Source organism: Centruroides vittatus, unplaced genomic scaffold, assembly GCF_030686945.1.
Source record: "Centruroides vittatus isolate TY-2023 unplaced genomic scaffold, ASM3068694v2 contig_452, whole genome shotgun sequence".
Taxonomy (NCBI): Eukaryota; Metazoa; Arthropoda; class Arachnida; order Scorpiones; family Buthidae; genus Centruroides; species Centruroides vittatus.
Window position 1 is genome coordinate 1,900,736 of NW_027122248.1, and position 27,799 is coordinate 1,928,534.

Genomic DNA, 27,799 nt, shown 5'->3' on the forward strand with positions numbered 1-27,799 from the left:
AAAATAATTTCCAGAATTCGAAAATATCTGTCTTTATACGAACTGTAAAAAATGGTTTAGAAATTGGTGGTTAACTTTTATTAATTGCAATTAACTAGAATGATAATGGGTTTCGTACATTGCATCCATTTTTTTTTCTTTTATAAATTCAAAAATATATGGTCCTTTACCATGTTAATATGTATATGTATATATAAACAATATAAAATGTGTTAATGCAAACAGTAGGTGTTAAACTTTAAACTTTGTAAAACATTTTTATTGCTTTCTTTTCTCAGCGAAATAAGATTTATATCTTTTAATCTTTTTTTTTTTAAATTTTATTTGCATTAACACATATCGAGTAAGTAAATACCGCATAAATATAGGTACAAAATTCTACGAAACTCTCACTTCGTCGTTTATGTGTCCGTTAGGGATGTTAAGGTTATCTTGGTCTTCTGCGGTCTCGGGTATTGTTTCCATTGCGACTGATCCTTCCACTAACTTCACTTTAGTTTCGTCGCTGGTTTTGGGCAATGCCGTAGTGGGCGAAGTCTTGCCATAAGCGGAACCTTTGTCAGCTTTTGTAACACGAACAAGTAAATATACACCAGTCATTACTATATACAGAAAACAAAAAAATATGTTAGTCAAATTAAAATATAGGGATATTTACTATTGGTCTAAACCTTTATATTGCATATATTAACATTTAGTTTATCTGATCAATATACTGCACAGAGCTGAATTTTAAACAACTATAAATTAATAATATAACTTCTAAATATATAAAAATCAATTCTAGCATATGTTTCTTATTTAAAAATGTTTGCTGCTGCATGATATAGAAAACACATTTTGCATCTTGTATGAGCAATGTTATATACAAAAGTACTAATCTAACTCTTATAAAAATTACAAAATGTACAAAGTAACAAGCTGTATTGTGAAAGGTAATAATAATTAAAACAAAATTTCAATGTGTTTCTGCATTTAATTCAGACAAAAAATGTGTTACATAAAAATATTTACACATTTGAGTGATGGAAATGCATGCTAAACTTTTATTTTTGCTTTATTATTATTTATAATAATGCAAAAAGAGTAAATACGATCATTTAAAAAGCTTGGATTTTAAGTGATTGCGATTTTAAGTATTTTTACTTTCGCATTTCCATTTATTCGTTTAATATGCTTTTTATTAACAGCTGCAGAGCACACATTAACATTGCGTTTAATTTCCGATTAAAATATTAACACTAGAGAAAAATTTAATGAAATTTAAGGAATTTGTTAAGAGACAAATTTATACTTTTGTAAAACATTATTATTCATTAATAAAATCCTATAAATAACCACCTATTTCTTCTTTTCAAAGTCTTATTTCTCAGTTTTAGATAAAAATAATTTATCCTATTGTTGTTAATGTAATAAAAAAAAAAAAAACAATTATATTAAAACCTTAATCTAGTTTAATGTGTTTAAACTAAAATGAAAGAACCTGTTCATTGAAAATTTTGATAATTTAAAAACAAACAATTCATTAAAAACAGCTAAATAATAAATAAATATTTACTATAACTTAAGTTTTTTTAAAATAATTTCTCTTACACACATCTTTTAAATGGGTACTCAACGTTCGACATTAATTAAACAGTTTAAATAACAAATTTGATTTTTTTTTTAAAGCTGAAAACTAAAGTAAAGTGAAAAATTAATTATTGCATTGAATTCTAACCTAACTTATTATAATAGTGAAGCGATTTATTTTAAGTTGTCATAATTCAATGCAATAAAATACACTCCTTAGATTATTTATAATTTTATTCTTAATCTAATAATTTTAATTCAAATAAATTTACCTGTTATAACAAGCGTCCATGCAATCATGATGACAACAGTATTTCCAGAAAGAAACATTAACCATAAGCCATAAATGAAAGGTGTTCCCACTACTAATGACCAAAAAATGATATTGATAATGGGATAAGGACGACGAGAAAATTCTATATATTTTCCAGGAAATTTTCCAGTTTGAAGATATTCCTCCATTATTTTGTCCTGTAAAAATATTTTTTTAAATTTAATGTTGTATTGTTATACTAAAATCTTATTTCTAAGCAAATAATAAATTTGATTAATTATTATGCCTTTGTGTCTTTTTTATCTTAATTTAAATTTAATTTGTATACTAGTACTTTTTATATAGTAACAGGACTTATTATACTGGAAAATATGGATGCAGATATTTAGTCTTACAGATCAAAAATAATGTTTTTCATTTAGTTCACCTGAAAACACACACTTTAAACTTGTGTTTCGGACTTGTTCGTCCCTACTCGGCAGGCCTTTAAACGACACTTTCTACAATTAACAATAAAAAAACATTTCTTTGGTACAATTATAACTAAAATTAGTTAAAAACACAAACATTTCCCGACAATAAATTAAAAATTCTTACAATTTATTGTCGGGAAATGTTTGTGTTTTTAACTAATTTTAGTTATAATTGTACCAAAGAAATGTTTTTTTATTGTTAATTGTAGAAAGTGTCGTTTAAAGGCCTGCTGAGTAGGGACGAACAAGTCCGAAACACAAGTTTAAAGTGTGTGTTTTCAGGTGAACTAAATGAAAAACATTATTTTTGATCTGTAAGACTAAATTATACTGGAAAATATGGATGCAGATAAGTCCTGTTACTATATAAAAAGTACTAGTATACAAATTAAATTTAAATTATAATAAATTTGATTCCTTAAGTTATTACAATTATCTACTACACACTTGACATCTTTATAACAAAGGATAGAATTCTATTTGTAAAGTTTCAATATTTTGTATTTATAAAAATGTAAAAATATTTATTATGAACTAGCAGATGAGCCTGGCATTGCTCAGGCAAAAAGTAACAATAGCAAAGATTAAGATTATAAGATTATAGCTGATCTTACTTGTTTTCACCGTGTGAAAGAATTAGGTCCCTCCCTCTTTTGAGGCTAATTAGAGAATTTTTAGAGGATCTAAAAATATGTTCGATTTTCCACAAAAACGTAAAAAAACTGTGCCTAAAATAGTACATTAGAAGCAGAATTTTTCGGGGTAATCCTTAATCCTCTCCATCTCTGCTGCAGGGGGTAATTTCAAAAAATCCCTTCTTAGTGTGCATTCTCGTGACGTACCCTGTGTATCAAATTTCAACTCCTCACCGTTTGAGCTCTGCGCTTGTCATCATCATCAACCCATCTTGATTATATTATAAGAAGCATAATAATTTCAGGATTTAAAATAATTGACAACTACAACTACCACCACCACTCTAAGCATTGTAAACAATAATACTAAAAACGAAATAAATTTTGGTACTACTTGATAAAAGCTACGTAACACACAGTTAAGAGCAATCCCTGCACTTGTTAGGTACAGAACAGGCAATTCCTGTACGGTACCTGACAGACATGGATAGGCGAACTTTACACTTGCTGCCACAAAAGAGGCTATTCTCGTACCTGCAAGCCACGGGAGAAACGATCCCTGTACTGGCCAGGTACAGAGAGACAATCCGAGAACAAAGCAATCAAATGGCAATTGCTTTCTTCTTGTATTTTGTTTGTTTTTTGTGCCTATTTTCCATCAGGTGCATGTAATACCGTTTTTATTTTTGACCTTTAGGCCTAAATTTCGTTAGGTTAACAGTGTTAAAATGTTCTCTAACAATGCCAAAAATTAAAAACAGTTTTTTGAAGTGCAAATACTGTGAGCCATTTCAATCAAATTTTATGATTATATAGCAGGATTTCAAAAGTTAGCAATTTTATTACGTACTTTTTAAAAATCTTTAGTCTCGAAACAACACCAATAATTTTATATTCATTCTGGAAAATGCATTTAGAGTTAAACTTTAAAATGCATTTGGGAAAAAGGAAAAATGAACTTGCTTAGTGTTTTTATTCATTCCAATCTGTACAATAAGTAGAATAATCCCTTGACATAAGATATTAAATACAAAATCAAGGACAAGAAGCTATTTCTACAAGATTTATTTTAAAAATCAATAAATAAAAATTCAACTTTAACTACATCAACATAAACTACAATTTTAAATTTTGAGGTATGTATTTATTCTAATGTAATTATTAACGCAACATAACATTAAATCTACAAATTTGTTAAATTTTTTACATAACTTAATCAAATTATATTACCTTTCGCTGATATAATTCGTGGAGCCATTTCGAGCACTCCTCGTCCGAATCGATAGGAATTTCTTGTATCGGTATTCGTCTAACGTACATATCGCCAATTAATTTACGGCCAAACAAAATATTTAGCATTGTAGGCTTGGGCGTTTCGGGGAATGCAATTTCAATATCATAAATAGCTTGTGCTAAAAATTAATTATTAGACCAAATCATAAAATTGTCTAAAGAATTCAATAAAATTTTCTGAAGTATATTAATATGAAAATTTATTTTTAAAAATATAATTTAGAAACATATAAACACATTATGAAATATAAATTCATCTTATATTACAGATAAAATTAGAAACATCCAAATCAATAGAAACTGCATTTGTTCACTACATAGAAAAACAAAATAAATTAGTGATAAACAAACGTGTTTGTCACATGTAACACATTTAAAAATTTCCTTCGTTTGATTTGCATTTATGCAATCAATCAAACGAAGGAAATTATCAAGTTATCTAACGTTATCAAGCCTATTATGGGTACAGCCAGGCCTGCAAAGGAACGACTGGATGGTGAGGGACTGGTCGAACATATCCAGATGGACCACCCCTGAAAAATTCCTGGAGGATGTTTTGACCCACCCAGATCTGATCCAGGGCCTCCCAGAATGGTAGGCTAACACCCTAATTGCTTGGTCATCCTGCCACTAAAGTTTTCTCCAATAGTTCAGTCTTTAATTATCATCCAAAACAAAACATGACTAATGACACTTTATTTTATATTTACTGAATTTCCAAGTTATTTTCTTTTGAATTCAGGAAAAAAAGGAGAGTTAATGGTGTCAACAGTATATGAACTAAGATTATGATTATTGTGATGTCACTGTATCTTAACAACAAAGATATATGTAAATATTGTAGGAGTTTCATTTTTCAATATTGAATTATTTCAATTAAATTATTAAAATCAAGAAAATTGATGATGACAGGAAGAAAATTTAAAAATTATTCCTATATAATTCATTAATAATATTTATTTTTGGAAAAACAGCTTTTAGAAAATTGTTTTTCATACAATTTAATTCAAATTTTAATATTTGACGTATCAAATTCTTATGTACAGCCCATTAATCGTAATCATTTTGGGAATCTTGTCTGTATTGACAACAATAACTGACAAACATTAAGCATATTATATAAGTAAACAAGTGTACAATTAATAAAAATTTATTTTGATTACTGGCATTATAAGGACATGTTTATAAAAAATTTAAATTGTTTTAACAACTTGAATTTTTTTAATTATATTTAAAATACAATTCATTCACTATTGCTTGCTTGCCATCACCTTTAACAGCAGCTAGCATTGGATTACAAGTACGATATGCCAGAAATTTAAAACACTGTACTGAGAGCAAACAATTGAAATGATCAATGTTTAATACCGGCTAAAACTGATACACAATTTCTTGTTATCAGCTATATCTTGTAACAAAGAGCAAAGTTTCAATAGTTATCTACATGAAATTTGTTAAAGAAAAACAAAAGAAATGTCTTCACAATCTACCGTTTCAGTCACCATTAACAAAACTCACTTAGAGACCACTTTTTCTAGAGGCATAGCCTCAAATAAAAGGTTGTCTCTAAGTGAAGATTGTGTGTTTTGATTGCCAACAATGACTGAAACAGCAGATTGTGAAGATTTGTATTCTTTGTTATAATTTTACTATGTAAATTACTATTGGTAATTTTTTATTAATAATTTTAGTTTAACAAAATAAAAAATGATTAAATTATTTCAATTCCATTCATTACAAATAACAACCTAAGACTGCTATTATGATGTAAACATTTTTATTTATTTATTAATCCTTTCATGAAAAAAGTTTCTTTAGGTGCAATAATTATCATAATTATGTCAGTAATTCAAGGTTTATAAGTATATTTTTTCAAATGTCTCTTGAGAAAGTTAAAGCTAAAGCTAAAGTAAATTTATCAATATTTGAGATTATTTCACAGTTTGCTTGGATTATTATGATCATTGACAAATTGAATTTTAATATACTTTTAAAATTAGGTCGTTACTATAATTTTCTTGAGATAACTCCACAGCATCCCCCAAATAATTTTAGAGAAAAATTATACATTTTTAAATATATAGAGAATTTCCTTTAAGAATTTGTAGATAAATGGGAGACAGTTTCAGGACATTTTAGAACAAATCTTTTCATTGATAACAAACTCTTAGTTCAAAAATCAAGAAAAAAAAAAAATTAGTAAAAGTGTAATATAGAAACATCTTAGTAAACCAAACATTGAATTCTAGAAAGTTCATTGAGCTATATTAGTACAAGACATCTTGTGGCATTAATACAAGATATAACAGTTTTAGGGGTTAAAAATTTTCAAAGACAATATAGTTTTAATAGTAAATTTACTTACAAGTATGTAGACTTGGATTTTTATGCAAATGCATATTAAGAATTTTGATTGATATTCTTCAAAATAAGTAGAAAAATGGATATCCGAAGATCCTATGACCCAAAATTCGGAGTTATAAATGCACATTTCAAAAACACAAAAGCATATTTTTCATATTCTGCTTATTAAAGGATCTTTTTTTTTTTTGCTTTGAAAACTTTCTAGACTGTTAGTACACTCGTGAGAGAAATCAGAATGTATTATGTAATTGCTTTCGAGAATTTTCTAGACTAACTATAATAGATAAACTATTGCATTGCTGCATTGATCAGTGCATTCTCTTTATTTTTCTTCGAGAATTTTTTTATAAGTTACTTCCTTCAAACCTAAACTGTGTGAGACATGTTCTTATCGAATTGATTTCATAACGTATCTTTTATTTAAATGACTACAGTTTTTGGAAGTCCAAATATGCCCAGAGAATTATCATCTTAGTTCTAAATACAGAATATGTTTTTAAACTGAATGCTGTTCTTCTGTGCTGTCCATGCAATAAGCTGTCACACACAAATGTTCCAACAAACACATTATATAAAGCTGCCTTATTTTGGCTTACTTGTTATTGTCCAGCATACTTATTTGTTATTTTGTATATATTTAAATATCTGTAGGATTGTTATGTTGAATGTGTAGCTAATTTTGGATCTATGTATAAGATAATTATTGTGCTGAAATTTTTTTTTACTTTACCTTTTATTATTTCAGTTTATTTTTTACTATTTTATCTACATTATTGTGGTACCACTATTGTATAATATAGTCACTTGAGAATCTCTTATAAATTTTCCATTTATTTATTTGGTTCCTTTTGTTACTCATAACAACTGTATCAATATATTATTACATTTTCTTTAAATCTCAGTTGTGCCTTGGCAGTTCAGTCAAACCTGTTTTTGTGCGGTCTTTTTCTGTGCGATTTGTTTTGTGCCATTTTTTTTTGTGCGGTATATGAAAATTTCAATCAAATTGGAACATAATTGACTCCTGTAAAATTTTTTTAAAACTCTATTGGTTGTTTTCTATGACATCAGCAGGTTTTTTCATTTTTTTATTCAGTAAAATTTTTTTCTCATATGTTTATTTCGGTCCCCTCTTATTTTAATAGCATAAAAACCATAAATATTGTTATATTTGAACAGATGCGGTAAGTTAGCTCCCCTCCAGCTTTAGACTGCAGGTGTGAAATTTCACACCTGTGTAAATGAAATAACACTTCCTGCAGCTATATTTATCATATAAAATCATTATTTAACAGATTATTTTTAACTTTTTAATGTTAGATTTGTATTTAAGTGGAAATAATTAATTAATATAAAAATTAAAATTCTTAGAGGATTTTTTTCCCCATTAGGTGTTGCAGAAAAAGGCCCAAGGAGTTAAAAAAGCAATTCCTAGTTATTTCGTACGGTTTCCAGTTATTTTCTACGTGAGACTTTTTTTATGCGGTCCCTATTCACCGCATAAAAGAAATTTTTTTTAATTGTGTTGTGAAAACTATTTTTTATAGCCACTCGTGAAGTTTCCTGCGATTTTTTTTTATGCATTTTCTTTTATGCGATCCCTATCCCCCGCACAAAAACAGGTTTGACTGTACTGGAAATGTGCATTTGTACTATATGAAATAAAATTTAATTGATCCAATAGAAGATAAATCAGATCATCAGGGTAAGTCAGTTTGGTTATGACATGCAAAGCATTGATTGCTGTCAAAATTATTTCATATGCTCAATGATATGTTTAAGAATTTCCTTGAGAAATATACAAACAAACAAAAAAGTACCAGTAAAATTGACTCTTCAAAAGAACTGTCAGTGAATTTATACAAAACAACTAATACAATAAGAACAAAACATTAAAAGGAAAAATGATTATTTGTTGGTGAAACCACAGATGCACTTAATATGAACATAATGTAATAGTTGGAATGTTTGATAATGCCTTTGAAAGTGCAGAAGCAGCAACTAAAAATACATATTTAGTTCCATATGTTCATGGAAACAAATCAGTTATTCAACTATTGTAAAACATGTAAATGATGTATTACAATTTTTGTGGCTTAACTAAACACATTACAATAGCATGTTTCTTTTCATGTCTGATGCTGCTAGCTACGTGCTCAAAATAGCCAATATGCTAAAAATGTTTTATGCCAAAATGATCCATTTAACCTGCTTAGCTTTTAGCAGAATTTGTAGAACTGTTCATGTAAAATTTACTGATGCCTGAAAATGTATCACTAACTGAAAAAAGCATTTGTGAAAGCTCCAAAATAAAGACAAGAATTTTTAAGGATGCTTCTAAATGTGCTTATTCCACCAGAGCCCAACATGACAGTCTGCTGTCATCTAATATGCTGACAATATTCACAATGTATATCAAGTTGTCAAAACTTTTGATCCCAAAGATGCTATGTGCATTTCAGAAGCTCTGGAGTACCTTGAAAGCAATCAAGAACTTATATTAAAAAGATAATTCGTGTTTTCTTAAAGAAGATTACTTACAATTACAATTTAAAGGAGAAAAAAAAAAAAAAAAAGATATGCTAGATAGGAATCCTGGATAGAAAACTCTTTGCAGCTTAAATGACAATTTTGGGTCAAGTAATATCCAAATGAAATTTTTGATTTAAGTCCAGGAAAAATAGCATCTCGTGTCTTTATATCCCAATTCTAACTTGCAATTTAGACAGATTATTTAAGATACAAAATTATTGTTAAATCAAATAGTCCTTCAAATGAAGAAAATTACAATATATGATGAAATATTTTGACATGTCTAGGTTTTCCTACAATAATGTAAATATATGTATTACACAAATCTTTAATAAATGATAAATATTCTCTAAAAACTTAGTTATGTAAGTGCATATTTTGATTATTTTTGTGTCATATATATATATATATGCATAAAATGGCAATTTTAGCTACTTAAAAATAAATTACTTATTTATAAGTAGGATTGTAACAGTGACAATCTTACTTTTATTCTTTAAATGCTGAACGCAATAATTAAATCCTTTAGTTCTCGGAAGCAAATGATATTTCAATTCAGCCAAGTTCTTTTGACGAGCATATTCCATGCTTGCTTTGTGTTTTTCTGGTGTAAATCTTGTTCCTTCACAAAATAATAGTATCTATAAACACCAAATATATAAAATATTTAATTATGTCATGAATTAAAATTTAAAAAATATAAATACCATTTATTTATTAGAACAAATGCTTTTGAACTAATTTAGTCTGGCATCTGCTCTCCAAGTAGAACTTCAAAACCTAATTGAATCTTATCTAAAGCTCTGCTCTAAGCTAATGCTGGACTAAATCAGACCAAAATCTTTTATTAAATCTGTTTTTTTAATAGTTTATTTTCGAATTTTGTACAAAATTTTATTCAATTTTTTGATAAATATCATAATTTCCTGCTTATAACCCATAAAAAGTTGCTAAAACAAAAATTAAACCTTTGCATAACTCATGCTGCCAATATACCTCATCTCTTAAATGCCCATTGAAAACATGGAAAACGTTAGAAGGTATCTCAAACATTCCCTTTTTTTCCATTAGCAAGGTCACTGTAGGTTTAATTATCAGATAAGTTAAAATGGAAAAAATATTTAAGATGAAGCTATCTACTCTGCATTTTGCATCAAAAATACAAATGGCTTCTAAACAACAAAATTTTATCGTCATTTTGCTTTATTCAATAAAATTGAAATAAATTATTGAAATCTTTTTTTTTTCTTCATTTAATTATCAGTATATGTAGCGTACTCAATATCTAAAAGCCACTTAGGATGAGACAAATTTATGGTCAGCGATTCTCGGCAGGAAAGATTGCCCATTTTACCAAAATGTTGAGTAAGTAAGCAGTAAATAAGGTAATTTATCATCACCATCATCAATTTTACTAAGTTGCATACACTACAACAGCCAATGCTTAATGGACATGAGAGTTGATCAATTAGTTCTTTATCAAACATTTTCAACTTTGCAGCAAACAAAAGGTAAAGTTGACAATTTGTTTCTAAATAGCTGTTGTTACATTAAAAAAAATGGAGGTAATTAACAAATATTTGACAGCTTTTCAGGTATTATTACATACGATTTTTTAAACTTTTATCAATTAAAATGTAGACTGACATACAAAAAAATGGGAAAGAACTAATGAAGTATATGATACGTTTTTGGCAGTTTCCAGAAAAATCACAAATGGTAGATTAATGTGTACAATACAAAAGATTCTTCAGGTTTTTAAAGACACTCTTAGCGAGTTTACACAAAGGTTGGATGAGTTCATAAATACAATTTAAAATTGCAGATTCCAACGTTACTGCACGAATATCAGCTCTCAAATTGACAATTTTTAAAGAAATAACCCGTGTTATTCACAGGAAATTATGGTATATAAATTTCAAAACTAAAATCTAAAAATTGTAAAAAAGTAATAAATTACTAAAACTGTCTCTTTGTATTTCATCAATTCATCAAGTTTCTGTCCTAAAACAAGAGAGTCTCTCTCCCAATTTCGCTCAAGGAAGATCATGTCTGCGAATATCCAACTCCATCCAATTACAGGAACTTTTCTCAAAGAGCTTTTTGAAAATGTCTTGGCACTCTAAAAGAAAGTATTTATTTATAAGATTAAGATATAAAACTGAAGTATTTTTCATTCAAAAAGATAAATCATAATAACAGAAGAAAATGGAATTCAACTAAATTCTTGAGAAAAAACATTTAGGTGATGTGATAACATGCTAAAAATAAGTGATTGTGCTGAACATTGAATGAAGTTAGCTACCTCACTAGCTTGAAGTATCTTGACTGAATCGAAGTCCGGTTCGCTCACGTGTCGACATAAAGTCCGCAAAATTTTTTGGACGACGACTCTTCAGTTACACAAAAACATCACAATTTCAGTCATTTGTTCTTTATGAAAACTAATCTATTATAAAAGTGAAGAACAATGTTTTGTATTTTTCACACTATTCTGCATAATGAATGAACTTGAATAAAATTCTGAACTGTAAGGATCAGGAGATATGCAAAAATCTGTTTGTAATCCATTATTCAAAACAATAGAATTTTGATTGATTACAAAAGATTTTGCAAATATCCAGCTATATCCTTGCATTCTGATATTCATCATCCAGTACAATAAGTAATAAAATATTTTAAAGACTTGTTTTATTTCTTCTTTGACTTTTCGCTGACATTTAAGTTTTTGTAACAATTGCTTAACAATTGTGTCACTCACAGATCAGATCACTCACAGAGATGTCCAATTACTAAATGCAACAAAACAGTTCAGAACCAAAATCAAAACATTCCAAGCTTATAGAAATTAATTTCTTTAAAACATTAAAAAATTTACATAAAGTTCAAGAAGTGTCAAACTTTCCTCTATACACTGGCCATGTCCTTCCATTCTTTATAATCCATTTCAAACAGTTCATAAAGGATGGAGGGATTGACCAAACTACATGTACAGTACAAAGTTTGACATTTCTTACTTGAAGGTCGTTACTTTTAAAAATTTGGGCATTTTAAAGAAAAAAGTTATTTGTAAAATTAAAATTAATGGCCATATGTTATCAGTCTGAAAGTTTATTCTGGCTGACATTTTGATGATTAATTTCAAACTTACAAGTAGACAAAAGCTCGGAATGCTTGAAACCCCAAAATTTAAAAACTCATATTTAGTAATTGAGTATCCCTGGTATAGCAGGCTTTAAAGTACTTGGATTTTGTTATTTTTACTGATACAAAAGTAACTGGAGGAGTTTGTTAGTCATACGAGTGAGATAATATGAGATCAAACGATGTGGAAATTCACCGCAGTTGATGTTATTTTCTAAAGAAAAATAGCCTAATATACTTAGTAAATTTCAGGATCTAGTCAATTTGTCAAATGAAAATATTTTTTCATTTATAAATAAATGCTTACAGTATGTACAGTGACATTTACCTTAAAAAATTTAATGCTCAAGCATATAAAAATATTGGACTGAAGATGAAAATAATAACTGAACTATCTGTGCTTCAAGTTACTAGTTTACATATGGAAGAACAGTAATGAATCTCTTAGAGCTTATAGATTAGAAAATTAGATTACTTTTATTCTAGTCTTTGAAGTCCACTTTCTTCTAAAAAGAAAAAAAAGTCTTCGGTAGATTCTAAGAAATCATGAACTATGAAATTTGAGACAATTAGAATTTATCATTTTTCAAATGAAAAAGGTGAAGAGACTTATTTGCAGTTGTAAAACATATCAGAAGAGAATATTACTATTGATTAACAATTTTTGATTAAATACATGAACAATCAGTAATGGGATAATGCTAAAATTTCTAATAATTCCTCCATTCCATTAGAAGTCTAGATTCCAGTAATATTCTTGACTGTTTTTCAAGTTAAAGTTAGGATTAGATAGTTTTAGAGATGGCAACACAATAGCACTAGCCACTTACTTGAAGGGCTGCTAGCTCATTTTCATTTAAAACACATCAAATGGTTTGCATAAATGTGCCAAAATGCAAATTTATTCTGTTGCCATTTTTTTACCTTAAAATGCTGTCAGCCAGCCTCAACCTCTCTCAATCTTTTTAAGCTCAAGGACCAGTAGAAATGTATGAAAAAATTCTATAGACTAAGTTATACAGGCCTAATTTTTTTAAACCTACATGGGTATTACCAACATCTGGGACATACTGTGCCATTTATAACGCAAATCTAAACATGTTTTGAATACTTATGGAAACAATTAAATTGGAAGTAAAACTATTAAAAGTGAATTGTCATTGAACAAAGTTTTAATTTAAGTCAGTCTGCAGATTCTGTCCAATACCAGACAGTAACATTTCTCTACCTATAATAAGATGAATTATTACATTAGAAATCAATAACACTTAAATTTTTACAATAAATCTGTTCAATATACTGTTAACTTAATTTAAAACACAATAGCAATTATGTCAAATTTCTTGTTTGGTGTAATCAATCTGTGGATTAAGAGATGTAGAATGCAATGTCAAAATATATGTGTAGACATTAAATAAGCTAAGCACAGCAAAAGCATCTCAATAGTAAAATTTGGAAGAAGTTTAGGCAGAACTGTAGTCTAATTCTGGTTATTATTGTCAACAGTAAATTAACAGTCTAATTTACACTAAATATAATCTCAAATTCCAAAATTTTTTAAAAATATCAAACCTGGCAACATTGGTCACTTTCTAGTTCTGAAAGTCTGTTACTGCTATTTCTTCCACAGTTTCAGCTTTTTGTGTTACATGTTGCTAAATATGCATTTGTTAAATTTTGCATAATGACTGGCAATATGAATTTTTTAAAATAAAGTTTTAAATTTTGTTTGCTAAAAGTAATGAATAAAATGTAATAATACTTGACTGTTAATGATCATAATTTAAACAATTTTAATTACAGGCACTCCTCACTTTACGACCTATTTGCTTAACAACCACTCGCACTTACAACCAATTGAGTTTCGACCTGAAATTCGGGAATCCCCTTTCTCAGCTTGAGTGTCGATCAGTGGCAAATGGTGACATGCACACTAAGCGTACTATAATTGTCTTATAGTACTATAATAGGCTAATAGCATACTATAATAGTCTTTTTATGAATAAATTTGAAGTTTGTTGCATAATTTGTATAATTTTACAACAATCTTATATTCCAGGTGCAAGCTCCTTGCTTATTGACCAATTCGCTTGACGATGTAGTCGTCGGAACGGAACTCTGACGTAAAATGAAGAGTACCTGTATTACATGAAACAAAGATTAATTTTGTTATTAAATGTTAAAGAATCATTTTAAGAATTGGAAATAAATCTCCCTTGATTCTAATTATTACTGAAGAAAAAAAAAAAAGCTTTTCCTACTCTTGGGACAATTATTTGGAATTGGTATCAACACTACAGAAGAGTCCTGCAAACTCAACTTAATTTGAAGTGAGAACATGACAAGTTATTGAAAATTACTAGTTTTTATGGCTAGTGACTATGCTAGTCTAAATAGCTGAATTTTCATACAGGTATTTATATGCACAAATTTATATACATATCAACTATCAATACATACCAATAGTGATTATTTATACTTTTAATTAAATTTAAATTTAAAAAAAAAATATTGGCTATTCAGTGGCTACTGTCAAGTTAGTGACATTTGTGTCGTGGCATTTTGCAGTGGCACTTTGGGAAAGGATTATACCTTTCCTTGCATTAAAGCAATGCATTTGAGGAGCTATTTCTATAGGACATTTTTGGATTCCCTAGAATGCTAAGAGCATGCTGTAAAAATATTACCACTTTCTCATGGAATGCCTTGTTTATAATTGACCTGGCCTGAAAAAAGAATATTTTAAAAAAATTTAAAGTTAAGAAACATTATTGTAAGTCATCTCTCTGCAATTCATGTAAAATTATGTTTGTGAATTTTACAGTGTTATGTATGAAGGGTTTAGATGTAAAAGATGTTAAGCACTATAATAAAAGTTTAAAGAAAATAGAAAAATTAAACATCTTAGGAACTTTATTGTGATTTGAAGTAAATGAAACAGAAAAGTTCCTTGTTATACTTAAAAAGGTATATATAATATTTAAATTGAAATTCACTGCTGTTTACCTGTTAGCACACATTATAAAGTACTGATGCACTTACCACCTTTTACTCCTGAACCCTTTATATATTGTTTGTGTAGGAAAGGATTTAGTTCAAATTTGTCAGATTTTAATTATTCATTAATGAATGATTTAATTTTTGTGAATTTAGATGATAGAATATATCAGAAATATTCTCTGAAAATCAAAGTAATGAATTTGAAGTACTACGTTTCAATAATTTACGAATTTACCCTTCATAAACAGTATTTTATTTTATACACAATAGTAAATCTAATGGTTCAAATATAAATTGTCATTCAATAAAATTAAAAAAACCAGCAGAACATAGAAGTCAAAGTAATTTTTAAGCTTGAAAACTTTAAAAAATTAGAATGTTTTACATATTTGAATAAATGCATCTCTGAATGAAACTAAAATGACAATTTTCCAAACCTTATCCTGTAATATGTAAAAGATGCACACTTCCCGTAATTCTGGCACAACTAATTTTCAATATTTACAATCTATTATCTTGAAAAATTAGTGCATGACAAATTGACATTTTACATACATGCAAACATAGTGGGTGATTGTAATTAAAACTACTTTTATTTAATGTTGTGTAGAGATATAGCAGACCAAATGAAACCAAATCTGGTACAGTGACATTTCAAGATATGCAGACAATACTTCCATAAAAATATTAGTACCTGAACTCAACTATGACACTTATTACAAACAATATTCATTTGCAGTAAAAAGTCATGCTACACAAACCTCGGCAATGCATAGAATATTAATGAGGGTATAAAACCTAAAAGGAGATAGTGTTCAATGGCCAATCATAACTCATCACACTGCAAATGAGAAGTAAGAGGCTAAGTCTTTCAAGGCTGCAATATGTCCTCAAACTACATTTTTTGTCCCCACAAAATGAAAATATCTTTTTTGCAATTTGTGAAATGTCACCATACAAGATCTAGTTGTATTTGAACTATTAAATATCTCTAGACAATGTTGAATAGGAGTATTTTAATTACGATTTACCAGTACATATGTGCACTGTGAATAAATATTTAACGAAAGTTTTTTGATTATTTTTTTGTGTGTTACAAGATAAAAATTTCAGTGTTGCACAAACAAACAATTTTCACAGCAAAGGATTAACAAAATATGATAATTAGTGAGAATGTTTAAGGTATTTTAAATAAGTATTTCAAAATTTTTACAAGTTAATTAGATGCTAGAAAAAAAAAAAAAAAGCCAAATTTAGAATCAATCCGAAAACAATGCTAATAATTTTTGCTGTATGGTGAATTTAATTTAGATAATGTCCAATACAGACACTAATAGAGAAATTCTAATTTAGTTCTTGTTCTACATAGTTTAAGGATCAATTTTTCTATATTGCTTAACTAGCATAACCATGTTTATATACAAAATGATAGTATGTAGCTAGGAAGTGTTGATAAATAAACACAGAGACCTTTGTAATCCTACCAATGTATTTATTAAGATTGTTTGTTTTCAATTTAGTTTGACTGTCCTTCAGTTAACAGCATCATCAAATAAAAAAATACACTTAAAAAATCAGTACCACCTTAAATTGGTTATTTACTGTATCAATTTATCAGGATTCATTTACTAATAGTTAAAATACAGAAGTTCATTAATCTGGCATCCAATAATCCAGAATTTCTGGTGGTCTAGTACCTTCAGAATAGTCAAGAATCTGAAATTGTCCAATAATAATCTGATATGAAATATTTCATGAATCAGGATTTGTTGAAACATCTGTGTACTAAAGGGCTAGCTCATGTTATATGTTCAGTAGCATGCATGACTGATGTATTTTCTTTCCCATATGCCAATGCAAGCACATTGCATCAAAAAAATAGATCTCTCATACTTTGAACATGTACTTTTATGAATCTTATGTACATTATTTGGAAAATTACTATATGCATATGAATCACCAAAAATGTTGATTTTGTGCAATAATGTGTTCATTAATGTTTTTGAAAGTTTTTTAATCAATCAATCAATCTGAATAATTTGAAGATGCAATGTATCATTTGCAGAATGATTAAACAGTGCATAAACAAATCTGAAACATACAGCAATATATGCAATTTAAACATAACAGATGACTTTTTTTTTTTTATAGCTTTTGGAATTCAGTAAGTCCTGTAATCTGGCATTTTTAATAAATCACCACCACTCTGGGCCCAATAGATGCTGAATTAAAAAACTTCTACTGTAGTAATATTCATCATGGATAAATTTAGCTTGTATTATTTCTACATAAAAAATTTAGTTCCTTATCTAAAAATGTTATTCTAAATTTAGTAGTCTTACTTTTGTTACATTAAGATATACTGTAGTTACTCGTGTATAAGACTATCTCACATATAGGATGAAGTATGACTTTAAAGATCAAAATAAAGAAAATTATATTTATTAATACAATTCTAATTTTATTTCATTTAATCACAAATAAAATATCAAATGCACATAAATGCACACATTGCCCTGCAAAAATTACTGCCATTTTAAACTTTAAGGAAAAAATCTTGTAAAATCAACAACAAAATTTGTTCATGTAAAGCTGGACAATTGGGAACCTTTCTTGCCAATTCTTAACAGTTAAATCCACTCTCCATTGATTACACTTACGAGTTTATTTGGAAATTAGAATTCGGAGAATCATCTGTTCTCACATGGGAATGGATTAAAACTGATATCGGGCTCCCGTGTGATTTTGGAATTTCAATTAGGAATTCAAATCAAAAGCTTTGCTTTTCATGTTGCTATTCAACTATACTCCTGACAATACACAAGAACGATTCAAACAACCCAGATAAAATACTTGTTTTAAACTCCCGAGGGCAAGCAACCGGTAAAAAAATGCTAATATGGTTCACGGTTCACCAGAATTATTGCAAAAATGCAAAGGATCTTTCACTCGCATGTATAGGATGACCTGTTTTTGAAGCAGTAAAAAATGAATAAAAACTTCATGTTATATGTGAGTAATTATGGTATTTAATTTATATAATGCAAATATGTAAATTACATGTAACAATAATGCACATAAATAAAAAGTCAGACAGATTTTAATTTTTATCGATCGCTTAAAAAAAGAAGAAAAAATGTTTATTCAGAAAGTAAATACTTATTTAAAATCAGAATAACAACCTAAACATTTTCATTAAAAAAATATTTATAAATTTTTGATGAAAAATTTCAGGATGCGTGCTTAATAAACACGCACCCTGATGTATTTATGTACCTAAAAATAGTCAGAATCAGACAAATACTTTTTATTTTACTTACCCCTAACATGTTCAGTTTATCACATATTAACCAGCACATTAACCAATCAACATCGTACTTGTGATTCATTACAACTAGAGCATGCTCTTTAGAAAAATTTTTTAGTGTGTCTTCATCGGCTGCTATTAAACGACAAGTTGTACCAGACCACCATTCTGTTAATGCCACAATTTCTATAAAAATAAATATAATTTTTGTAATATATGAAGTCGTAAAAGCATTCTAAAGATATATTGATTTACTTATTATTTAAAATGGAAAAAAAAATATATAAAGAAGTTTTAACAATTTTAAATTAATCGAATAAATTGAAATTTAAAAAATTAATTTGTTAATTTCATAAATTAACTAGTGGGACTATTTAAAAATTATTCTAGAAAACAAAATGATTGAATTGTTCTTTTCAAATTTAATCTTGACATTTAAATAAAAAAAAAATACTAAAATTATTTTATTAAAGTACTACTATGTTACTTTTAAATTAAATTTTTAATTAAAAAAACAATCATTTTCTTTTTTTTAAAAAAAAGAGAAAGATATTTTAATAAATGTTTTCAGTTATTTAAATCCCAAGATACGAATTGGGATACACTAATATAAAAAGATGTTTTACTTACGAGACCACGATGAATAGATCAAATAGTAGTTTATTCTTCTATAAAGATCTTTATTTACTTTACGAATTGTTAGATATATACACGCCTGAATTGCATTTATAATTAATCCACTTGCAATGAAGACAAGACCCAAAAACGTTATAAGAATCCAAGTTTTTATTTTCTCCCACATTTTCTATATAAAAAAGGGAAAAGACAGAATTAAATTTTATTTTCCTGTAAGCAAATATTATACTAAACTTATATTTATATACATATGAAAAACGAAATGGACTATTATTGACAGAATTCCATGTGTCAATAATATTACTGTCAATTATTGCTTAATATATTCTATATAACAATATATAAAATAGGCACATAAACATAATAATAAATAGTATATTTTGTTAAAATAATTCATAAAATCAAGTAATTTTTAAAATCCTACATTTAAAATTAAAAAATTCATACACAGTACTTGCCTGATAGTCTGAGTTAAAAATTGAAAATTCAGCTATAAAGATATATTCTTAATTACATTTGCTATCTCACCAAATAAGTAACTAACTATCAGGTGATATGACATCAGATTTACATCATTTCAAAGTTCAAAGGAAACGAACTTTGTAATCATAAAGGTCAAATTCAATAATATAAGAAGCCTTAATCAGACAATCACATTTAAAAAAAAAGGGTTAGACAAATAAATTCAGTTTTTATCAAAATAAAACTCTGAAAAAGTTAAAAAACAACTTCATAGTTATTAAATTGGACTTTTAAAAACTCTGCATTGTTAACAACGTGATAATGAATATAATTCATTATCAAATTGTTTAGTTTCTCAAACTATGTATATGTACTTAGTATATATACTGATCAAATTATTATACTACTAAAGAATAAACTTTTTGAATTTAGTCATCACTTTACATTTATATGAATATATTTTATAAAATTTGAAATTTATAGACTGCACAACAAAGAAACAATTAGAAAAAAACAAATTAAAAGAATGCATAAAAATAATTCACTATATTAAATCAATTAAGATTAATTTTTTTTCGTCCATTAAGATGAAAAAAATTTAATTATTTTATTTTAATCATATTTAGGCCTAATAATACAAATAAAGACTTTAGGTAGTTATTATATTCATTCATTTCCAGGGAAGCCCAGGAGGGAGAGGCAAAGAAGCAAATTTTCCCAAGACCAGAGGAAGTAGAGTTCCTATACAATGATTTCCCCCCACTTACTTCTTTTAAATAATTTGTTATAGTGACCCTAATACTCTGGGTGGCCCTGTTTATTTCCACACGTTTACATATTTCATCAATCTCTTAATGCAAAACAAATTAAGAATCTGTAAAACATACAGATAAACATCTGTAAAGTTTTTACAAAGTTTTTAACAATAATTTCTTTTTTTATTCCACAAAATATTTTAAATTTTGATATTATTTTGTAGAAAAAAAAATATATATATTTAAAAAGATTTTGAATGCATTTTTTTTGAGAATTTTTTAAAATAGAAATATGGATTTATCTATATTTTGTTAACATGGTTCATCTTATTTTTAATTAAAGTTTTCTACAGAAATTATTTAGCGTAAACCCCTGCTGACTATAAACAATACAATACTATCTTAATAAACATTATTATACACTCCATGTTATTTTATAAATTAAGATTGTTAAGTTATCAAAAACTCTTTCATCTTAAAATTTCAGGTTTCTTTAAAATTTTCTGTAGGAGAAAAAAAACTGGAATAAAACTTTCTTCAAAAAGAAAATCATATTGTGAAGATATAATAGGTAAAGGGAAACATTACATAGAATGAGGTTTCTTCAGTAATTTTTCCACATTGGTAGGACTACTGAAGAAATTTTTATAAAAGTAGGGTTCATAGTTCAATTTTATTGGAGAAAAATACTTTAAAAAACTGAAAAACAATTACAACGAATTGTCACAACTGTAATACAATTAAAATAGGTGAAATGTATTGGTCTTCAAATAATTTCATATGCAATAATAGCCAAGTAAAAAAAAAAAATAATTATAAAAAAGTTTTGAAATATTGTTTCACTTTCCTTAGCAAGTGATATTTTTTAATGAATGGTAAACAAATGTTCTCACACTCAAGAGTACGTGTATTTTTCTTTTAATATTTCAAACTTGTGTTTTGCTATAAAGAAAGGAACATTTGTTAGAGATTCCACATCCTTTTTCATGTAAAAAAGGAATTTAAAATGTTGCTACTTTGTAATAAACAATACTTTAAGAATTATTATTGCCTTTATATACATTGTTTTTCTGTTACATAAATTAGTTTGCATACTGCGAGATAAAAAGTCAAGGACTGTTTGATAAAAATGACAAACATAATAATAAACATTGCTTTGTAAAAAATATTTATAAAGTTAGAATAAAATGTCTTCGTGAGGTGTTAAAAAGGACAAAAATATAAACAAACAGTCTTTATAGCAGAGTCAATTTCTTATTGAGAGTCTACTCATCCACCTCAATGTGTAAAAATGTTAAAAATTCCAGTGTGATGGCGTAATCAAAAATATTATCAATTAATAAAATTAGAAGAAACAATAATTTTTATTTATGAATATTTTTTTATATTTTATTGTTGTCTTGGCCATCTTATTTATTAAACATCGTTTTATTGAAAGTCACTACGCCTAGTTAAAATTACATTAATATAAGATATAATTTGATTATTAAAATAAAAAATTTAGGAAATTGATTCATAGAATACTGACATTTATACATTAACTAGACTCATTAAGCCATAGATAAATTCAACTTTAAAAATCAAATTTCAGGCTATCACTATAATTAACAGAAAACAATAATTAAAAATTTAAATTACTTAGTTTAATTCAAGCTAAATTATCCTATTATTCTAGTAAATGGTTTCAGTTATTTGAATATCATAGATATCACAGCTTGATACAAAATTTAAAAAAAGTGTCAATCCATAGTTTGGTTTTATATTGATAGGTTTTTGTATATAAAAAAAAACTTCAGTTTCAATTAGTTTTTCATGTGATTATATTCTATAGAATAGTTTTTCTTTTTACATATTTTGAATTACATCTATAAATCTTCATAAAAATAATAAATTCCTTCAAAACTACACAGCAGCAAGTAGACTAAGATCATATTTTCGTTGTTATTAATGATCCTGATGAAACACATGCAACTGGATAAAATACTAAAAATAAATCTTTTAGATTCCAACTTGACAATTGCTACTTACTGGATAGTAGTACAGTAAACACAGCTTAAACAGCCTTTGTAAATCCAGAATAAAACTTCAACTTCAAATCTGAATTCGACGTAAAACATGATAAACATACCACCGTTCTGTGTATATGATTGAGAACAATGTGCAGTAGACCTTGAAAATGCCATCCTCAGAATTATATTTTTAACTATTATAAAATGGCAAAAAACTTAACATGTTTTAATAAAATATGATAACAGATGGTGCCACCAAAATTTTAAATGTTGCCAGAAAAGCTGAGCAACTTGTTGCTGGTTTATTTTGAATTTACATATTAAAAAAAAACCCTATTTTTTCTCCCTTTTTCCCACATTATGTAATATACGTTAGTTTTAAATTTCTGTAAGGCATTGAAGAATGCATTCCAGAATAGAAAATTTATAGAAAATAAATGACCCAATGAAGACCAGTATTGATTAATTTCAAAATATACTGATTTTTTTCAAAGTTTCATTCTGGATCTACAAAGCTTGTTTGAGCTGCATAAACCTTTAAAAGGTTCATAAACTTGTGATGGCTACCAATTACTTAAAAACTTTAGTTATTAAAAATTGTTGCTAGATTTTAAAATTACGAAATTCATATTAAAACTTAACTTCAAAGATAAAAAAATATGAAATTTCTTAATCTTAAACATAGTTAAATTTGTAGATAGTTTTTTGTTATTTGGAACTTTATCCTAATTTGAAATGTTCAGAATTTTTAAAAAAAACACTGTATTAAGTGTACTTATATAATTTATATGCTAACTACTAATAAATGGCTGTCAAGGTCAACTGTAGATGTCATATCAACATCTGCTTCAAAATTTCCACATTTAATATGAAAAAATGTATACAGAAATGATTTTTAATAGAGTAATAACAAGTATCAATAAATTAAAAGCATTATGAAGATAAGACAAAGTTAGTTCAATGTTTAATTTCTGATATAATAAAATATTTTATCATTCAAATACAAAATGTATAAAGCTGATATTAATAGTATTTTAAATAACGAACTGTCTTAATTATTTGCTACTATAAGTAAAATTCATCATAATTACTAACAAAATTTAATAAAATTAAAGCTCTGTTTAAAATGAGAGTGGTGCTATCTGGTCAAATATAAACATGAAAAATTTTTTAAATTTTGGTTGCTTATTGTTCTCTATTATATGTATTTTCTTAGCACAATGTTGACGTCGAGAACATATCGCACGGGAAACACTTTCAGAGGAAAAAGGTTGGTTTACTGGTGTGAACGGATATGCATTTTGGGCGTAACGCCCCTCTTCAGTCCTATTATTACATATTTATCAGAAAATTGATTACAGGTTTACAAATTTACAGAATGCATTGAAAGAATTAGAATACGCGTACAATGGTTTATACAATAAAACTCAATTACTTGAGATAGGGACAGTTAAACCAACATGACTTGTAAGAAGATATACATGTAGTTAAAAAAGGAGGGAAAAATGGAGCTAAAGATTCTTTTTGCTCCACACTTATACACATTAGGACAGCATAAGTTTGTTGTTTTAATTATCATTAATATTTATGATTCATATGTTTTGAAACTAATACTATATGTTATGATGACTATGATGACTAAAAAATAAACACAAGTCCAATTTTAAATACATTACATTTTTACAAATCTACACATCTATCAGTAGGATGTTGAATAAAAATTTTAAAATGATAATGTAAGTATACATGTAGAGGACAATTTTATAATAAAAACAGACATTTTATAGGTTTGTGACAAGTCTATTCAAAATTATACAAGATTTAATAAAATGTAAAAACAAAAGAAAGCAATTTATAGTAATAATAGATATCTAGCACTCAATGCATGTAAAAAAGAAGAAGAAATGCAAGTAATGACATTACTACTACACTCTCAAACTAGCATTTCAAACAAACAATTTTCATATAAAATAATATTTTTTTGTTTAAATATTATAACGAGTTTACTATGAATTCAGTATTATTTTAATATGTAATTATAACAGCTTTTAAAGCTAGGAAAAAAATGTTATCTCAATTTATTATTTAGAAAGTTGAGATTGCATACTTTTCAGTAAAAATTTGTGACAGTATTAAAAGAAATAAATCAGAACAGTTATGATAACGAGGAACAAAACTAAATAGGAAGATATGATGAAATAATTACATTAAATGAAAGCAACAACTTGGACTGTAAAAATAAAATTAAAAGACTTATTAATCATTATTTAATTACATAATTGATGCTATGACAAATAGCATTTGTAATTAAGAGTTATTCTGACAAAACCAAAAAGAAGGAAAAAGTACTATCTTCAAAAACTAAATATAATAGCAGTATTTTGTTTTAATAAAAGAAAAACGCGAGCTCTTCAATTGCACAACTCCATTTAATTCTAATGAAAGATAAATTATTACCTTGAACTTTAAGAGTATTACCTCTTCATGTTTGAAGTAAAAATTTCTCTTTCATTAAGAACAAAAATATGAGTCCCAAATGTTTTTGGACCTATAGAACTACAGGTCCAAAATGATTTTGGGTTTCATTTACACTAATAAAACAATGTTTTTATTTGATAAATATACAAGTAAATGTATTTGCAAAATCCATACCTTCGATGTTTTTAGTATGTACGGTTTTAGTTTGCTATTACCTTGAAGATATACAATATTTCATTTAAACCTTAATATTTTTGGGCTTTCTAGTCCATGTTCAGATCAGTACCTAAATCATTGACAAGGCCCTTAATGCCCTTAATCTCCAAGAATTATAGAATCAAAATCTAAACAGTAATTCAATGCAACTAATATAATTTTGTTTTCTGCCTAGTACTACAAACATATTTTAATTAAGTTATTTTAATGAATCAGATACTAATAAAAAGACTCGAGAAAGCAAATACTGGTACAATACAATGCCGAAAGTCTAAACATCAAAAATCTAAGTTCAGCAAAAATGGATATTAACCCCTTTCAATGATAATTTTGTTACAGATATTCTTTTGGTCTATGCTCTTTCAACCTTGCATTTCTCATGTTCTAACAATCATTTAGAAGTTTTTAAACTTTGAAATCATGATTAGTGTATTATTTGTTTAATTATGGTGATTCCGTATATTATAATTTGAATCCTTGCAAGTATATCTACATTCCTTGCAAAATACTGGCTTGAACTTTGAACACCGAAACTTGAATTAGTGTATTGGAGTTTACAGTACTTAAAATACGAATTTGCATATATATTTGAAAATCCAGACAGGATCTGATGATCCCAATTAGTTTGGATTTTTGATACTTTACTGTATTGACAATAATTTCAAAATCCATTTATCATCATTAACTGGGCACATCTTGATAAAATATGTTCCTGTAATTTAATGGAAGTATTAAATTGATTTAAACATTTTTTCTTTATATCCATTTGGACATGTGTATCATGTATTAATACATTATTCAATTACTTGATTTATTAAAATAAGGGAGAATACCATCTACCAAACTGACTTTTCTACGGTAAAACTAGTTCAAAACAAAATCTGCCTAAATGGAAAGAATTCTTTGGAATGCAGTGATTGTCTGTGTTAAAAAATTATGTTCTAAACTGAAAAAATATTCAGTACTATGTGAGCTGGTTTGTACAAGCTCTACTGTACATACTTTACACAAAATTAATTCAAATTATTATTGTTTCTAATAGAGTAAGCAAAAAGCAAAACTACATACATTAAAACTGCTTTTAAGTATGAAGTTTATTTGTTGAATAAACTAAATGACATTTCAAAAGAATTAAGAATAAAATTTCAAAAACTTAAAAGTAATGTTTATTCTATGACATTTGATTGAATCAAATTATATATATTTACAATAGCAATTGTTTATAGAAAACGTGGATAATTTTGAAATATATATATATATGAAATATACGATATATCTATCTATCATTCAAAATTATGTAATAAAACTAAAATCTTACATAATCTGATGTTTACTGCATCAGAATTAGACACTTCTTGTTTTTTTTTCTTTTTTTTTTTGCTATTTAATACAGTGAAAATTAAAATCTGAATCTAAATTCTAAGAGAAAAATACTGGTTATTAGCACAAACGTTTTCCTTTATTCTTATTTTTAATACCAGATTCTTGAAATTAGTTACAAATTAAAAACACTTTTAAAAATAAAAAATTGAAATTTTTGAAAAGATCATTAAAATTTCATCATTCAAACTTTCACTCGATATTTTTCTAAGAATCACTAGGCTTCCGACACGTGTTAGATATTAAAATTCCGCTCGCTTGTACACGCCAAATTAACACTCTCATCTTTTACGACAAAAAGATACGGTTTACGTAATCAAATCTGCGAAACTAAGCAGTCAGTTCGAAACAAACGACGTTTACTCAAAATAAATAATTAAGAGCACTTATCTACAACTCCATCTTCACCATTTTGTTTTATTCATTTAATTCGGATCAGGAAAAAGAGAAGAAAAAAAGAAATGGAATAAGAAAATTTCCCTTGTTTAAATTGAAAATAGATTCTTCCTTCAGGCAAAATGATTTGTTTACATTATACAGCAATAAGTTGTTTTTGTTTTTTCTTTTGAGTTTATTTAAATTTCAGGATAATCAAGTTTTTGTATTTTACAGCACTTGTATGAATATTCAATTCTAAATTTATTTAAAAGAAATTTAAATTGTGATAGAATAAACTTCTCCATTTCATCATCCAAGTTCTCATATTGATAATTTATATGAAAGATAACGTATTGAGATTACGTTACGTGTAATACAGTTTTGAATGCTTACCACACCACGTTGTTTACTTACCTTCTGGAAATTAATCAATTTCATTTTTAAATTTAACACGTGAAGTAAGAGTTTATAAGAGAGAGAATTACGAATAATTCTTACTTACGTTTGTATCGTCGGCTTAACGAGCGCGCACAAACGTTTCGTTTAAAATTTCCCGTCACTAAATTAGCCAAACGAATTTAACTAAACAACTTAAACTGATTGCGCTGTCACGCTATTAAGCAGCCGACGAGTCCCAACAGCTTGATTAAATGCGTGCGTGTGCGTGTGTATATATAAAAATATATATTTCGACTCATACCGGCCAAACTACATAAAATATTAAATTAATTAAAATTTGCCAAAATAATATTTTAAAATCGCTACGTTTTACTTCAATTTAATAAGTTTACACACCACGTGATTAAATTTTAATACGGAAAACGATCGAAGAATACGTAATCGTTTAAAGTAATTATTATTTAATTTTAATTAGTCGTAATAATAATACGA

The 27,799-nt window shown here is 27.1% G+C and overlaps 1 protein-coding gene across 2 annotated transcripts; it reads right to left on the reverse strand.

Annotated features, from left to right (window-relative positions):
• Positions 1-279: 279 nt before the first annotated feature.
• Positions 280-27,615, reverse strand: LOC136977208 (1-acyl-sn-glycerol-3-phosphate acyltransferase gamma-like). Of its 2 annotated transcripts, none has more exons than XM_067272674.1 (8): positions 27,411-27,615; positions 19,225-19,399; positions 18,608-18,780; positions 11,104-11,265; positions 9,631-9,784; positions 4,185-4,366; positions 1,845-2,043; positions 280-602 (listed from the first exon to the last, which is right to left on the reverse strand). In XM_067272674.1, the coding sequence occupies exons 2-8, from the start codon at positions 19,394-19,396 to the stop codon at positions 379-381; spliced, it is 1,266 nt and encodes a 421-aa protein (XP_067128775.1). In that variant the 5' UTR covers positions 19,397-19,399; positions 27,411-27,615; the 3' UTR covers positions 280-378. The 2 variants fall into 2 exon arrangements, with proteins under 2 accessions (XP_067128775.1, XP_067128774.1); XM_067272673.1 differs by lacking the exon at positions 27,411-27,615 and adding an exon at positions 27,323-27,361.
• Between the last annotated feature and the right edge of the window lie 184 nt (positions 27,616-27,799).

What these genes read in the sequence shown, in the direction of transcription:
- LOC136977208 (XM_067272673.1), bottom strand. Translation starts at nt 27,346, where the DNA reads ATGAAATTGATTAATTTCCAGAAG. An exon ending in TCAGCATTTAAAGAATAAAA is followed by an intron (nt 4,367 to 9,630) that starts GTAAGATTGTCA and finishes ATTAATTTTTAG; the next exon opens with CACAAGCTATTTATGATATT. An exon ending in ACGAATTATATCAGCGAAAG is followed by an intron (nt 2,044 to 4,184) that starts GTAATATAATTT and finishes ATATTTTTACAG; the next exon opens with GACAAAATAATGGAGGAATA.